Source organism: Callorhinus ursinus, unplaced genomic scaffold, assembly GCF_003265705.2.
Source record: "Callorhinus ursinus isolate GAN/ISIS: 27379988/994484 unplaced genomic scaffold, GSC_fseal_2.0 scaffold1, whole genome shotgun sequence".
NCBI lineage: Eukaryota > Metazoa > Chordata > Mammalia > Carnivora > Otariidae > Callorhinus > Callorhinus ursinus.
In genome coordinates this window covers 112,061,134-112,077,788 of record NW_027397063.1, presented here as the reverse complement: position 1 = coordinate 112,077,788, position 16,655 = coordinate 112,061,134, and the positions used below count along the sequence as shown (strand labels likewise).

General features: G+C 41.7%; 1 protein-coding gene across 9 annotated transcripts in view; it reads left to right on the top strand.

Moving 5' to 3' along the window:
- CLSTN2 (calsyntenin 2) overlaps positions 1 to 16,655 on the top strand; it is a 631,223-nt gene that overhangs the window by 212,355 nt on the left and 402,213 nt on the right. For 2 of the 9 annotated variants that reach the window (XM_025881463.2, XM_073899357.1), the window contains exon 2: positions 15,782 to 15,978. The exons of 4 other annotated variants lie outside the window; for them this stretch is intronic. In XM_025881463.2, coding sequence (XP_025737248.1) covers positions 15,957 to 15,978 — 22 coding nt within the window. In that variant the 5' untranslated portion in view covers positions 15,782 to 15,956. Of the gene's footprint in view, positions 1 to 11,731; positions 11,844 to 15,781; positions 15,979 to 16,655 lie in introns of all 9 variants that reach the window. 3 more of the 9 variants (XM_073899341.1, XM_073899349.1, XM_073899369.1) reach the window with 3 other exon arrangements.

Here is a 16,655-nt window from a genome sequence, read left to right as displayed (position 1 = left end):
TTTCAGAGTCCATCGTCTCTCATGGTTCCTCTCCCCCTCCGACTTACTCCCCTTCATTCTTCCCCTCCTGCTATCTTCTTCTTTTTCTTTTTTCTTAACATATGTTGCATTATTTGTTTCAGAAGTACAGATCTGTGATTCAATAGTCTTGCACAATTCACAGCGCTCACCATAGCACATACCCTCCCCAATGTCTGTCACCCAGCCACCCCATCCCTCCCACCCCCACCACTCCAACAACCCTCAGTTTGTTTCCTGAGATTAAGAATTCCTCGAATTAGTGAGGTCATATGATACATGTCCTTCTCTGATTGACTTATTTCACTCAGCATAACACCCTCCAGTTCCATCCACGTCATTGCAAATGGCAAGATCTCATTCCTTTTGATGGCTGCATAGTATTCCATTGTGTATATATACCACCTCTTCTTTATCCATTCATCTGTCGATGGACATCTTGGCTCTTTCCACAGTTTGGCTATTGTGGACATTGCTGCTATAAACATTGGGGTGCACGTACCCCTTCGGATCCCTACATTTGTATCTTTGTGGTAAATACCCAGTAGTGCAATTGCTGGATCGTATGGTAGCTCTATTTTCAACTGTTTGAGGAACCTCCATACTGTTTTCCAGAGTGGCTGCACCAGCTTGCATTCCCACCAACAGTGTAGGAGGGTTCCCCTTTCTCCGCATCCCTGCCAACATCTGTCATTTCCTGACTTGTTAATTTGAGCCATTCTGACTGGTGTGAGGTGGTATCTCATTGAGCTTTTGATTTGGATTTCCCTGATGCCGAGCGATGTTGAGCACTTTTTCATGTGTCCGTTGGCCATTTGGATGTCTTCTTTGGAAAAATGTCTGTTCATGTCTTCTGCCCATTTCTTGATTGGATTATTTGTTCTTTGGGTGTTGATTTGAAAAGTTCTTTATAGATTTTGGATACTAGCCCTTTATCTGCTTTGTCATTTGCAAATATTTTCTCCCATTCTGTCGGTTGTCTTTTGGTTTTGTGGACTGTTTCCTTTGCTGTGCAAAAGCTTTTTATCTTGATGAAATCCCAATAGTTCATTTTTGCCCTTGCTTCCCTTGCCTTTGGCGATGTTTCTAGGAAGAAGTTGCTGCGGCTGAGGTCGAAGAGGTTGCTACCTGTATTCTCCTTTAGGATTTGGATGTACTCCTGTCTCACGTTTAGGTCTTTCAACCATTTGGAGTCTATTTTTGTGTGTGGTGTAAGGAAATGGTCCAGTTTCATTCTTCTGCATGTGGCTGTCCAATTTTCCCAACACCATTTGTGGAAGAGACTGTCTTTTTTCCATTGGACATTCTTTCCTGCTTTGTCGAAGATGAGTTGACCATAGAGTTGAGGGTCCATTTCTGGGCTCTCTATTCTGTTCCATTGATCTATGTGTCTGTTTTTGTGCCAGTACCACACTGTCTTGATGATGACAGCTTTGTAATAGAGCTGGAAGTCCGGAATTGGGATGCCGCCAGCTTTGCTTTTCTTTTTCAATATTCCTCTGGCTATTTGGGGTCTCTTCTGGTTCCATACAAATTTTAGGATTATTTGTTCCATTTCTTTGAAAAAAGTGGATGGTATTTTGATGGGGATTGCATTGAATGTGTAGATTGCTCTAGGTAGCATTGACATCTTCACAATGTTTGTTCTTCCAATCCATGAGCATGGAACGTTTTTCCATTTCTTTGTGTCTTCTTCAATTTCTTTCATGAGTATTTTATAGTTTTATGGGTACAGATCCTTTGCCTCTTCGGTTAAATTTATTCCTAAGTATCTTATGGTTTTGGGTGCAATTGTAAATGGGATCAACTCCTTGATTTGTCTGTCTTCTGTCTTGTTGTTGGTGTATAGGAATGCCACTGATTTCTGTGCATTGATTTTATATCCTGCTACTTTACTGAATTGCTGTATGAGTTCTGGCAGTTTTGGGGTGGAGTCTTTTGGGTTTTCCACATACAGTATCATATCATCTGCAAAGAGTGAGAGTTTGACTTCCTCTTTGCCGATTTGGATGCCTTTGATTTCTTTTTGTTGTCTGATTGCTGTGGCTAGGACTTCTAATACTATGTTGAATAGCAGTGGTGAGAGTGGACATCCCTGCCGCATTCTTGACCTTAGGGGAAAAGCTCTCAGCTTTTCCCCATTGAGAATGATATTCGCTGTAGGTTTTTCATAGATGGCTTTTATGATATTGAGGTATGTACCCTCTATCCCTATACTCTGAAGAGTTTTGATCAAGAAAGGATGCTGTACTTTGTCAAATGCTTTTTCTGCATCTATTGAGAGGATCATATGGTTCTTGTTCTTTCTTTTGTTAATGTATTGTATCACGTTGATTGATTTGCGGATGTTGAACCAGCCTTGCAGCCCAGGGATAAATCCCACTTGGTCGTGGTGAATAATCCTTTTAATGTACTGTTGGATCCTATTGGCTAGTATTTTGGTGAGATTTTTGCATCCATGTTCATCAAGGATATTGGTCTGTAATTCTCCTTTTGGATGGGGTCTTTGGTTTGGGGATCAAGGTAATGGTGGCCTCATAAAATGAGTTTGGAAGTTTTCCTTCCATTTCTATTTTTTGGAACAGTTTCAGGAGAGTAGGTATTAATTCTTCTTTAAATGTCTGATAGAATTCCCCTGGGAAGCCATCTGGCCCTGGGCTTTTGTTTGTTGGGAGATTTTTGATGACTGCTTCAATTTCCTTAGTGGTTATAGGTCTGTTCAGGTTTTCTCTTTCTTCCTGGTTCAATTTTGGTAGTTGATACATCTCTAGGAATGCACCCATTTCTTCCAGGTTATCTAATTTGCTGGCATAGAGTTCCTTATAATATGTTCTTTTTTTTTTTAAAGATTTTATTTATTTATTTGAGAGAGAGAGAATGAGAGATAGAGAGCATGAGAGGGAAGAGGGTCAGAGGGAGAAGCAGACTCCCTGCTGAGCAGGGAGCCCGATGTGGGACTCGATCCCGGGACTCCAAGATCATGACCTGAGCCGAAGGCAGTCGCTTAACCAACTGAACCACCCGGGCCCCCTATAATATGTTCTTATAATTGTTTGTATTTCTTTGGTGTTGGTTGAGATCTCTCCTCTTTCATTCATGATTTTGTTGATTTGGGTCATTTCTCTTTTCTTTTTGATAAGTCTCGCCAGGGGTTTAGCAATCTTGTTAATTCTTTCAAAGAACCAGCTCCTAGTTTCGTTGATCTGTTCTACTGTTCTTTTGGTTTCTAGTTCATTGATTTCTGCTCTGATCTTTATGATTTCTCTTCTCCTGCTGGGTTTAGGCTTTATTTGCTGTTCATTCTCCAGCTCCTTTCGGTGTAGGGTTAGGTTGTGTAATTGAGACCGTTCTTGTTTCTTGAGAAAGGCTTGTATTGCTATATAGTTTCCTCTCAGGACTGCCTTTGCTGCATCCCAAAGATTTTGAACAGTTGTGTTTTCACTTTCATTGGTTTCCATGAATTTTTTTAATTCTTCTTTAATTTCCTGGTTGACCCATTCATTCTTTAGTAGGATGCTCTTTAGCCTCCATGTATTTGAGTTCTTTCCGACTTTCCTTTTGTGATTGAGTTCTAGTTTCAAAGCATTGTGGTCTGAAAATATGCAGGGAATAATCCTAGTCTTTTGGTACTGGTCGAGACCTGATTTGTGACCTAGGATGTGGTCAATTCTGAAGAGTGTTCCATGGGCACTAGAGAAGAATGTGTATTCCGTTGCTTTGGGATGGAATGTTCTGAATATGTCTGTGAAGTCCATTTGGTCCAGTGTGTCATTTAAAGTCTTTATTTCCTTGTTGATCTTTTGCTTAGATGATCTGTCCCTGTCAGTCAGGGGGGTGTTAAAGTCCCCCACTATTATTGTATTGTTGTCAATGTGTTTCTTCACTTGTTATTAATTGCCTTATATATTTGGCTGCTCCCTTGTTAGGGGCATAGATATTTACAATCGTTAGATCTTCTTGTTGGATAGACCCTTTAAGTAGGATATAGTGTCCTTCCTCATCTCTTATTACAGTCTTTGTTTTAAAATCTAGTTTGTCTGATATAAGGATTGCCACCCCAGCTTTCTTTTGGTGTCCATTAGCATGGTAAATGGTTTTCCACCCCCTCACTTTCAATGTGGGGGTGTCTTTGGGTCTATAATGAGTCTCTTGCAGACAGCATACTGATGGGTCTTGTTTCTTAATCCAATCTGATAGCCTGTGTCTTTTGATTGGGGCATTTAGCCCATTTACATTCAGGGTAACTATTGAAAGGTATGAATCTAGTGCCATTGTATTGCCTGTAAGGTGACTGTTACTGTATATTGTCTCTGTTCCTTTCTGATCTGTGCTGCTTTTAGGCTCTCTCTTTGCTTAGAGGACCCCTTTCAATATTTCTTGGAGGGCTGGTTTTGTGTTTGCAAATTCCTTTAGTTTTTGTTTGTCCTGGAAGCTTTTTATCTCTCCTTCTATTTTCAATGAGAACTTAGCTGGATATAGTATTCTTGACTACATATTTTTCTCGTTTAATGCTCTGAAGATATCATGCCAGTCCTTTGTGGCCTGCCAGGTCTCTGTGGACCAATCTAATGTTTCTACCATTGTAGGTTACATATCTCTTCTCCTGAGCTGCTTTCAGTATTTTCTCTTTGTCTTTGAGACTCGTAAGTTTTACTATTAGATGTCGGGGTGTTGACCTATTTTTATGGATTTTGAGAGGGGTTTTCTGTGCCTCCTGGATTTTGATGCCTGTTTCCTTCCGCATATTAGGGAAGTTCTCTGCTATTATTTGCTCCAATATACCTTCTGCCCCTCTCTCTCTTTCTTCTTCTTCTGGGATCCCAATTATTCTAATGTTGTTTTGTCTTATCGTATCGCTTATCTCTCAAATTCTGCCCTTGTGATCCTGTAGTTGTTTCTCTCTCTTTTTCTCAGCCTCTTTATTTTCCATCATTTGGTCTTCTATATCGCTGATTCCCTCTTTTATAGCCTCATTTATCCTAGCAGTTAGTGCCCCCATTTTTGATTGCACCTCATCAATAGCCTTTTTGATTTCGACTTGGTTAGATTTTAGTTCTTTTATTTCTCCAGAAAGGGTTTCTCTAATAACGTCCATGCTTTTTTCAAGCCCAGCTAGTATCTTTAAAGTCATGATTCTGAACTCTAAGTCCGACATCGTACTAATGTCCGTATTGAGTAGGTCCCTGGCTGACGGTACTACCTCTTGTTCTTTTTGCTGAGGTGATTTTTTTCGTCTTGTCATTTTGTCCAGAGGAGAATAGATGAATGAGAGAACAAAATGCTAACAGGTTAACAACGTCCCCAGCAAATATACTCTATACAACTCAGAAAAGACCTGAAACCAGGGGAAAAGAAAGGGAAAGAAAGAAAAAAGAAAGGGAAAAGAAAGAAAGAAAAAAAAAGAAAAAAAAGATAAAAACAAAAACAGAACAATACCAAAAAAACCCGAATATGATCAAATATTATCAGGCTAGTGCATAGATCAGTGCTATACACTAGATTTTGGGCATATTTTGGTCTGTTAGAAAAAAGTGCCTCCTAAAATTTTAAAGGAAGAAAGACTTATATTTGTACAAAATAAGGGTTGATACAATGAAGGAATGGAAGATGCCTGTAAAGATGGAAATTATAAAAGATTTTGTAAAAGGAATTGATACGATAAGAAGTTGTTTGAAAAAAGAAAGAAGAAGATTTAAAAAAAAAAGGGGGAGAGAATGTGATTAGGCAGGAGACTAGAACAAAGCCATACACTAGTGATTTAGGGTATATTTTGATCTGTTAGAAGAAACTATCTCCAAATTTTAAAGAGAGAACAACTAATATATATATGCCAAAAAGAAGGGTAACTACTATGAAGGGATAAACTATGACTCTAAAAATGAAAAATAAAAAATGTTTTTTTAAAAAAAGGGATTGATAAGATGTTGGTTGAAAAAGGGAAAAAGAAAAATAAAAAAAACAGTTAAAAAATTAACTTTGAAAAACTAATGAATTATGGTAAAAGAAAGCCATGAATTCTATGTGCAGTATTCCCCTTGCACTGGAGTTCTCCTGTTCTCCTTGATCGGTAAACTTGGTCTCGGCTTGCTGGCTGTTCGTGCTGATCTTCTGGGGGAGGGGCCTGTTGCCGTGGTTCCCAAATGTCTGTGCTGGAGGCGGAATTGCCCCACCCTTGTTGGTCCGGGCTAAGCAAGCTGCTTGGGTTTGCTCTCAGGAGCTTTTGTTCCCTGCAAGCTCTGGTACAGCTTTGGAGGACCAGGGTGAAAATGGTGGCCTCCCAATCTCCGCCCGGAGGAGCCGAGAACTCGGGGCCCCGCTCCTCAGTGTGCCCCCAGAGAAAAGCAGTCACTCCCGTGTCCCCGGTCTCCGGCCGCACTCTGTGCTCACCCGGCCTGTGACCGAGCGTTTCTATCTCTGGCACCCAACCCCATGTGGAGTCTCCAAACCCAGCAGATCCCTGCGGTGCGCTCCCGCGCCGCTCCTCCCAGGGGAGGAAGGGGAGTCTCCCCGGCTCTGCCGTTTGTTGGGTCCCTGCTGGAGGAGCAGTGGCCCGACTGTGTCACCCATCACAGTTTATGGCAACCCCGAGCTGAGAGCCCGCGCCTCGGCTCCGTCTCTGCAGCCGGCTTCCCCGCTCCGATACCTGGGAGCTCTGCTGCACTCAGGCACCCCCGGTCTTTCTGTGACCCCGAGGGTCCTGAGACCACACTGTCCAGTGAGGGTTCCACCCCACGCTTAGCCACTGGAGCGACGTCCCTCAGCAGAGCCGACTTCTAAAAGTTACGATTTTGTGCTCCGCGGCTCTATCACTTGCCGAAGCGGCCGACGGAGGCCCCCTCCCCCACTGTCTATCCTCCCGAATATCGCCTCGGATTCACTTCTCTGCACGTCCTACCTTCCAGTAAGTGGTCGCTTCTCTGTTCAGAGAGTTGTTGCTACTCTCCTCTTCGATCTCCTGTTGAGTTCGTAGGTGTTCAGAATGGTTTGATCCCTATTCAGCTGAATTCCTGAGACCAGACGACATCCAGGTCTCCTACCCCTCCGCCATCTTGCTCCGCCCTCTCCGTCAGTTTGTTTCTTGGAGTCCATAGTCTCTCATGGTTCGTTTCCCCTTCTCATCCCCCCCCCCTTCATTTTTCCCTTCCTTTTCCTAATGTCCTCCATGCTATTCCTTATGTTCCACAAATAAGTGAAACCATATAATAATTGTCTTTCTCTGTTTGACTTATTTCACTCAGCATAATCCCCTCTAGTTCCATCCATGTCAGTGCAAATGGTGGGTATTCATCCTTTCTGATGGCTGAGTAATATTCCATTGTATATATGGACCACATCTTCTTTATCAATTCATCTGGTGAAGAGCATCTCGGTTCCTTCCACAGTTTGGATATTGTGGACATTGCCCCTATGAACATTGGGGTGCATGTGGCCCTTATTTTCACTACATTTGTATCTTTGGGGTAGATACCCAGTAATGCAATTGCTGGGTCATAGGGTAGCTCTATTTTTAATTTTTTGAGGCACCTCCACACTGTTTTTCAAAGTGGCTATACCAACTTACAGTCCCACCAACAATGTAAGAGAGTTGCCCTTTCTCCACATCCTCTCCAATATTTGTTGTTTCTTGCCTTGTCAGTTTTTGCCATTCTAACTGGTATAAGGTGGTATCTCAATATGGTTTTGATTTGAATTTCCCTGACGGCTAATGATGATGAACATTTTTTCATGTGTCTATTAGCCATTCATAAGTCTTCTTTGGAGAAGTGTCTGTTCATGTCTTCTGCCCATTTTTTGACTTGATTATTTGTTTATTGGGTGTTGAGTTTGAGAAGTTCTTTATAGATCTTGGATACCAGCCCTTTATCTGTAGTGTCATTTGCAAATATCTTCTCCCATTCTGTGGGTTGTCTCTTTGTTTTGTTGACTGTTTCCTTTGCTGTGCAGAAGCTTTTTATCTTGATGAAGTCCCAAAAGTTCATTATTGCTTTTGTTTCCCTTGCCTTTGGAGACATGTCTTGAAAAAAATTGCTATGGCCAATGTCGAAGAGGTTACTGCCTATGTTCTCCTCTAGGATTTTGATGGATTCCTGTCTCACATTGAGGTCTTTCATCCATTTAGAGTTTATCTTTGTGTGTGGTGTAACAGACATATAGATCAATGGAACAGTATAGAGAGCCCAGATATGGACCCTCAACTCTATGGTCAACTAAATTTCAACAAAGCAGGACAAAATATCCAATGGAAAAAAGACAGTCTCTTCAATAAATGGTGCTGGGAAAACTGGACAGGTATATACAGAAGAACAAAACTCGACCATTCTCTTACACCATACATGAAGTGCTATTTCTTATTGATTGATAGAGTTTTGCTAGAAACATTGTGTTGGGAAGGAATCTAAGGTCATGCCCAGACTCAGTGGGATTGACTACCCATGCCTGTCATGGATATGAGAAGGGGCAAGGTTCTGTCCACTTGTTCCAAGATGTTTTAATTACATTTTACCTATGTCAGCCAACCCCAGATATTTCCAGGAATATACTTCTTCTCAATTTCATTGTTCATGCCTAGAATAGAGTTTTGAACATAATAGGCGCTCAATAAGTATGTATTTAATGGATAAATGGAGGAATGAATAAATGAATAAATAAATGAGAAAAAAATTTTTAAAGTTAACCCTGAGGGGACTGAGAGCATGACCAGGCACCCTGTGTGCCTGGCAATCATAAGAAAGTGTCTCCTAGACCTCCAACTATAGGGCGGGTAATGAGCTGGTAGGTATTGAGACATCTTGGCTTTGAGGCCATGCCTCCCATGGGCTGCTTCCAGCCAATGACTGAGAGTGGGAATGTTGGGGGATCCTAAGGCAGACCCACTCTTGGGAGACACAGGAGACACAGGATTTCTGAGACTGCTGGCTTTGGGTAGAGGATGACCCCAGGGATTCACCTTTATACAGTTCCACTTAGACTCCATGAAGGATGACTCTTTCAACCAGTCTTCTCTTCTCTTCTACACTGGGGTCACACTTGCATCAAGGTCTAAAACCACTTCCAACCTCTTCAGGCCCTTTGCCTCTTTTCCTTCACATAAGCATTTTCCTTTGTAAAATCCTTGTATGTTTCATCTCATCTTGGGTTTTCTATTGTTTTTTGTTTTGTTTTGTTTTTTTGTTTTGGTTTGGGTTTGGTTTTTTTGTTTTTGTTTTTGTTTTTGAGGACCTAGACCAACACATCCTGCTAACATCAAAAGGGACCAGGACTCTATTAACCCTACCAGATGCCAGCTGTGCAGCAGGTTCATGCCCTTTGTGAAGTAGAGTGAGTTCCTGGAAAAATTCTGATGGGAAGAGGCATCACTGTTGAGAAATTCAATCTCATTAAAAAAAAAATATGAGAAAATGATGTTGAGAATTAACATGTAGCTGTTTTTGTAAATATTTCAATTTTTACTAATATATAGCACACCAAATAATATACTATCAATGACATGATACCCATCTTAAATTCAATATAATGAGCTCTGAATAATTAATTCCATTTGTCATTCTGTGTTCATAAGATTTTTTTAGACTCCCCCAACCCTAAATCAGGTAATTGCCAGTACGTGTGTGTGCTTTGTTACAGATAATGTGCATGTCTTGTTTCCCATCAGATGTCCTGTGATGATCTGATTTCATGAGATAGGAGTTACTTTTCCTCCTGCGACCTACTCAGTTCTGTGGGATTACATGTAATCCTTCTTATTATAGGCTGTGCTGCCCAGGCCATTGTTTACCTTCTGCTGATTTCCTTAATGGATCCTGTCCATCCATTCTCTTTGTTTTTCTTTTCCTTTTTCTTCCTTGTTCAGTTATCCCCAGAAGTGGTGTTGGTGTACGTTGGAAACCAACATTCTCTTGATGGATCAAAAGTTATTCAGAAGTAAATATGTCCAAACCAGAAATCCTGGTTAAGAGAATTTATATTTGAGGAAGAAACATTGTACATGGATCTTCACACAGATCACTGGCAGAAGCAGTAAGAGCATATTCATTCATGGATCTTTTAACCACATGTGCCATGCCCCGCACTTAGTACTGGTGAGATCAGGGATTTCATGTATCTCTTTTGGGAAGGATGGCTTAAGCACTGAGAGACTCTTCTAGCTGGCAAATACCTGTTCTATTTACAGCTAGGAGAAATTGACACCTTTAACAGTGGAGTTACCCTTTAAAATCACTAAGATCATAATTTCTCTTTTGAGACACACTGGTTGCCTCCCAAACACTCTGAAAATTCAGAGTACAGATTTATTTCAGAAATTCATCACGATGCTTTTAACCTCTGATGCCTTTTGCAGGAATGATTCATGAAGTTTGTTTCTTTTTATGGCGGTTTCTCCAACCAGGTTGCAAGAGATATAAAGACTGTGATTTCAGACAATTATTCTCTTGACAGTATGTGCTCAAGTTCATGCAGCAAGGGAAGATGCTCCACTTCCTTTTTCCAAAAGAATCAGAAGCTCTATTACCCACCTGGTATAGCAACAATCAGTGTGCAAACTATTCAGTCAACCAGTTGCTTTTCTTTCACATCCAGGACCAGAGAAAGGACTGATCTTGTCACTACATTGATCAACTTTCCTCCAACTGAGTTGAATCCGAGAATTGAATATTTGAGTCTTGCCTTAACAATTTTAGGTATCTTTTCTTTCCCTCCCTCTCCTCTGTCTCCTTGTTCTCTCTCTCCTCTGTCTTCTCTACTCACATCTGTTCTCTTCCTTCCTATATAAGGAGTAAATACTATGTTGTAAATCCTTTGCCAGGTCATAGAGCAAACTCGTTTGGTCTAAAGAACACTTTAACACTCATAGTACAGAACCCCCCCAAATTTATGTTTTTGTGGGTTATACCTATTGCTGTGTATTGCATTACTAATTAAAGCTGATAAAATTTAAAATATACATTTATTAATTCAGTTAAAATAATAATAAACCCGTCATGTTAACAAAAATATTTTTATTAAAAACTGTATTATTCAAAGTAAAAAAATAGTGAAGAGGGTGCCATTTTTTTTACATTTTTGCAAATGTCTGGCTTTAATAGAAGACAGCCGAATTCTCTTATCTGCTTCTGCATTAAATCTGTTGTGGTCTCATGTTCTATAGCCTCTGGAAGACTCCTCCAGAGAGAATGAGAACAAAGGAAGCAAATAGCATCTCAGTACATTTATGAACAGAGTTTTGACGTTGTGAACCCTCAAGGGTCTCAGGGACCTCCAAGAATTCCTGGGCCATGCTTCGAGAACTGCTGTGTGTGCTAGGGTTAGAGATACAGACATGGAAGAGCCAGTATCTTTCCCCACCATCTGCTAGAGGAAAGAAACAAAGGATATTTATAGCCCAGTATGGTCCTTGGTGTGCTCAGGATAGGGAGGTGGCTTTGGGAGCACAGGGAGAGAGGCCTAATTCAGTCTGGGTGTGTTTTCAGGGGTGGGGGGAAAGGGGAGGCTCAGAAAATGCTTCCCTGCATTTGTGGTGCCTGAGCTGATGATACTGTAGACAATTAATTGCAAAGGGAACCACCTTGTCTGAAACCCCTGATGCTCGGGGCTCATCATGAGGGCGACCTAGGGTATTTGGCTTACAGCTTTATTAGGATTATGTATTTAGTGGTGGTGGAGGAGAGGCTTTTTTGTGCCTGTCCCCTACCTCTGATATTCCACAACTTCCCAGAAAGGAGCCAGATAGTCCACATAAATAAGAAGTGAAATTGGCCTGCCAATGCTTTCTTTCTGAAGCAGTGAGAAGCAGATGAGCATTTTGCAGTGAATATACTATAAACCAGGTAATTGCCGTTCGTTGTTCTGAACATCTTGGGATCTAAGGCATGAAATGGAATTTGCAATAAAAATGTATCACACATTTCCTATCCTCTGGAACAAAGTTGATATCATAAGCCACAAAAGTTTTATTTATTAGTTTGCCAGTAGAGAAACAAAAATATGGTGGTTCTATCTGAGGTTAAAAGGAATTTGCACTGTTATGTCAAATCCTTTCACTCATTTTTGAATATAACCTTTTAAAATATTCTTCAATGAGCAAGATGGCTAGTTTTATGTGTCCATCTAGCTAGGTTATAGTACCTAGTTATTCAGTGAAACACAAATTTGGGTGTTGCTATGAAGGTATTTTGGAGATGTGGCTAATATCTACAATCAATTGGTTTTAAGTAAAGGAGATTACCCTCAATAATGTGGGTGAGCCTCAAACAATCAATTGAGAGGCTTTAAGAACAAAAGCTGAGTTTTCCCAGAAAAGAAGAAATTCTGCTCAAGACTGCAAAAATAACCCCTGCCTAAGCTTGTAGCCTGCAGGCCTGCCCCCGTAGATTTCAGATTTGCCAGCCCCCATAATTGAGTGAGCCAATCCTTTTATTTATGCATACACATATGTATGTATGTGTATGTACATATGTACATATGTGTATATGTATATATATATGTATGTGTACATGTATATCTCTATCTCTTTCTATCTCCTATTGGTTCTGTTTCTCTGGAGAACCCTGTTTTCCCATAGATTTCATTCTTCGCTGTTTTGTCTCCTTGCACTCCCTCAGAGCACTTGATCCAAGAGTGGACCCACAGGAGATGTGCTGTTGCATTGATCACTGGTCAGAGGGAAGAATAGTTGGGGTGGGACTTACAGTTCCTCCATGAGGGACCATGGCCTCGACTGATTTAAGCACCCCAAACCTCCAAAGCCTCATCCATGAAATGGATCCTGTGCTGTCCTCTCATGGATGGTTGTAAGGATTTAATGAGATCACAGCCACAGAGCCTGGCACATGGAGGTCCCTTAAGAGTAGCAGTTCCTGATTAGTTACACTGAACAACAGTGATTACAGAAAGAGTTTTAGACAATTACACTTAGTAGTGTAAACTCCAGAGTAAGTTAAGGGCTGGTTTTAGGGGTTAAAGATGTTTAAAAGGCATTGAAGTATAAGATATTGAAGGAATAACAATGTTGGGGAATTATAGATGTAACAATCATTTTGTTCAGTAAGTAAGACATTTTTGTGTGGAAAAATGAGTTGGCTCCAGCAACTGAATGTGAACATTAAACCATCAAAATCCCTGCCCCACTTCTTCCTATTCCAAATGATCCTCTTGAATGGCTCCCAATCTTCTTTACAGACGTCATCTAATTTTCCCATCCCCTGGGAGTTCTGTTAGGTTGTGAGCCCAGCAACAGGTTTATTGGGTAGCTTGAGCATTGTCTACCTGGGGCACACCGGGTCCCATGTGGGTCCTGACCCTAGCCTGCTGAGCTTCAGAATCAAAGGCGCTTTACTGTGGACATACAACATGCTAGTCACCGAGTCAGCTCTGACCCAAGGTCTCATTTTATCTTCCTCCCACTAACCCTGCAGAATTAGTATTACCTCCATTTTATAAAAGGAGAGGGAGCAGAGATCTGGGAAGATTGAAAGACTTGCCTAAGATACCCTGTAGGTTACATGGTATTAGAACTATGACAAGAAGCTCAGGACCCCTTGGACCTAATCTCAGGCTTTGTCTTGCACAAGCTTTGAGCAGTTGGCTTTGTCCAGATGGCTTATGTGGAGACAACTGAAACTCACTTTTGTAAGATTATACAATCCCTCAGTGCACATTTCTCCCTAGCCTTGCTCCTGGCCCACATGCCAGTACCCAATAGGATGATGGCATGTGGCTCATCCCTGGGCTGGGGTAAGGACTTTGAGAGAACCCACACTCCAAACAATTATTTATGGGTATAAAATGACAGACGGAAGGGAAGAAAAAATAGGAATGGTGAATAAATGGCTGGGTAAATGGATAGAAGGAAAGGAGGTAGGAAGGGAAGGAAAGCAACATGCTATCCTCACTGAGAGCACCTATCCATCAGTTAAGGATTAACAACTCAGTCATCTTTTCCTCAAATGCTTGTTCAACCCAATTAAAACAGTGAAATGTAACCCTCATCTTCTGTGAATATTTGCATGTATGAGTCACACACATGGGATTTGTATTTAAAACTCTCTAATTGGTACCTCTAGCAAGAAAGATACATTGCCTCTAATTAAGTGATGGCAAATGTCACCTTATGATTTGGGAGGCATGCCCTCTTTCTATTTGGGTGCCGTAGGAATACCTGCTCACTGGAATCAAAGTGCCACTAATTACTTCAGGCACTGGAGGTGCCAGCGAGGCAGTGGTGTGCTCACCTCATTTACCAATGTTCTGGGCACTGTGTTAGGTCCTGTGGATATCATCATGACCAGGATGCTGTCTCTTCCTGCAGAGGGCTCATACTTGTATGGGGAAGAGGGACAGGGAAACAGCTGATGGCAATGCAGTGGACCTGTAGCATGAGAGCAGGTGGTACAGGGTGATATAAGGTGCAGAGAAGGACAACTGGAGGAGGTGGGGCTGGATCTGAATCTGGAAGGATGTATAAGCAGGAGTCAGGAGGAAGGAGAGGAGAGGAGTAGATGGCACAATGAGGGCAAAGGTGTGGGTAATCGGGGAGCTGGTGCCTTTGGGGGGCTTCATCTGATCTTGTAGTTGAAGGCAGGATTACTGCTGATGGATCCTAAGCAGGAAAGTGCAAGATCAAAGATCAGAATTGCCTGTCGTCAGGCTGACCTCTCCTGGACAGGGATCATATCCTACTCTCACTCTGGAGCAGGGAATAAGTATACTTTTTAAAAATGCTATTACAGTTATTGTAGTTAGGAATCATTTTATTGCAAGCACAGGTACTCTGCTCAAACAAGTACAAATAGAAAAAAAAATTGGTGCCTGGGCAGAATGAATGAAAAACTTCACTTGGCAACTTCAGACACCCAATAGGCTGATGAGTCCATGAAGACTGAACAGGACCTTGACTGGAAAACAAGTGTGGATGGCCAGCCTCTGTATCTCCTGCAGCTGCTTGGGGTGCTTCTCTTGTCTCTGCTTATTGGCTCCCAAATCCTGTCTCCTGGCAGATTAGCTTTCTCTGATTTTAATGGCTTCTCAGCTCCTGCTAAACTTGGAGTAACCATTACACGTATGCCCCCCCAACTGCTTATGGCCTTTTATCTCAAGTATTCATCACCAGGGATGCCTGGGTGGCTCAGTCATTTAAGTGTGTGACTCTTAGTTTCAGCTCAGGTCATGATCTCAGTGTCATGAGATCAAGCGCCACATTGGGCTCTGCACTCAGTACAGAGTCAACTTGGGATTCTCTCCCTTTCCCTCTCCCTCTCCTTCTGCTCCTCCCCCCTGCTCAAGCTCTCTCTCTCTCTCTCTCTAAAATAAATGAATGAATGAATAAATAAATAAAATCTTTAAAAAAATTATCTATCACCAAATAAATTATAGGTTCTGGGCCTGCCTCCTAAATGAAAATTGAAAGATCCAACCAACTTGCCCAGCCTACTCCACCCATTGATTTCCCCTGGGTTTAGATATCCACCCAGGTCTCAGCACCCTTGCCAGGGCATCAGGTCAGAAGGGGGGAGTTGGGTATGACAGGCAAAAGACGAGCCTGACCACAAGAATGACCTGTTTACTGGGGTGTAAGTTAACCTCTCTAGAGGATTTTGTAATCAGTACAGTATGTTGTTTTTGTTTTTTACTAACAGTTCACTTTTATCCAGAAGGAAGTATTGGAGTTCTGAGGGTCAACTTTAGGATGAGAATAGAAAGATTGAAAGGGTAAATCATTAGCTGCTTGGCCCTGCTTCTTGGATTGAGTGTTAATGCACTTTTTCAGAGGTGGAGGCAAAGAGAGAAGGCAAGGAGTGCTCCTGAGAATGCATCTGCACTCTAGTTAAAGACGCATCGGGTGGCAAGACCTAATTTCTCTGTAAATGGAGCAGAAATATCACACTGGTGTTTCCTCTGTATGAGTGCAAAGATACAGGCATTTCTCCAGATGCTGAAACAGCATGAGAAAGACACAAGACAGAGGTAAGAAGCAGTCCTAAGGGGGCATGATATGACAGAGTTCAGCCTCAAGAAGAGTTGTGTAACAAAGAGAGATGTTATCGCGTGAAGAACTGATAAAAAGTCCGTTCTTCTGAAGTTACAACCAAATGGAACAAAGCATGAGCTGACTGGTCTCAGTCTATTGGAACAAAAACACAGAACAGTCATCAGGGGAGGGAAGAGATTGCCTAACAACAGCCAAGGCATAAGCATCAACACCTTGCTTCTTTCTGGAAAGGAGTTGGTTCTCTGGTGTCCCATAAAGCCGGCATTTGGAGGTGGCTCCTGGATGAATCTATACATGCCATTAATCCCTGGGTGATGTAGATACTATCCATCAGTCCAGTCTCTTGGCTGGACTTGCCCTTCAAACTTCATTCTCAGCCAAACCTAACTATTCACATTTCCCCTGTGGTTTACCAGGTGCTTTTACCATTGGTCTTTTCCTATGCATGTTCCTCTGCCTGGGACCCCCACATCCTTTATCCCTGCTTAATTCCTACTACTCATGACTTCGAATCTACCGTCTTCAGGAACTAATTCTGGATTACCATGCCTAGATTAGCGCTTCTCCTTTCTTTTTCCGTACCACTCTGCTTTTTCTTTGCTTATCTATCTTTTGCCATACTAGTTATCATGGACCCCTCTCCAGTCTGAGT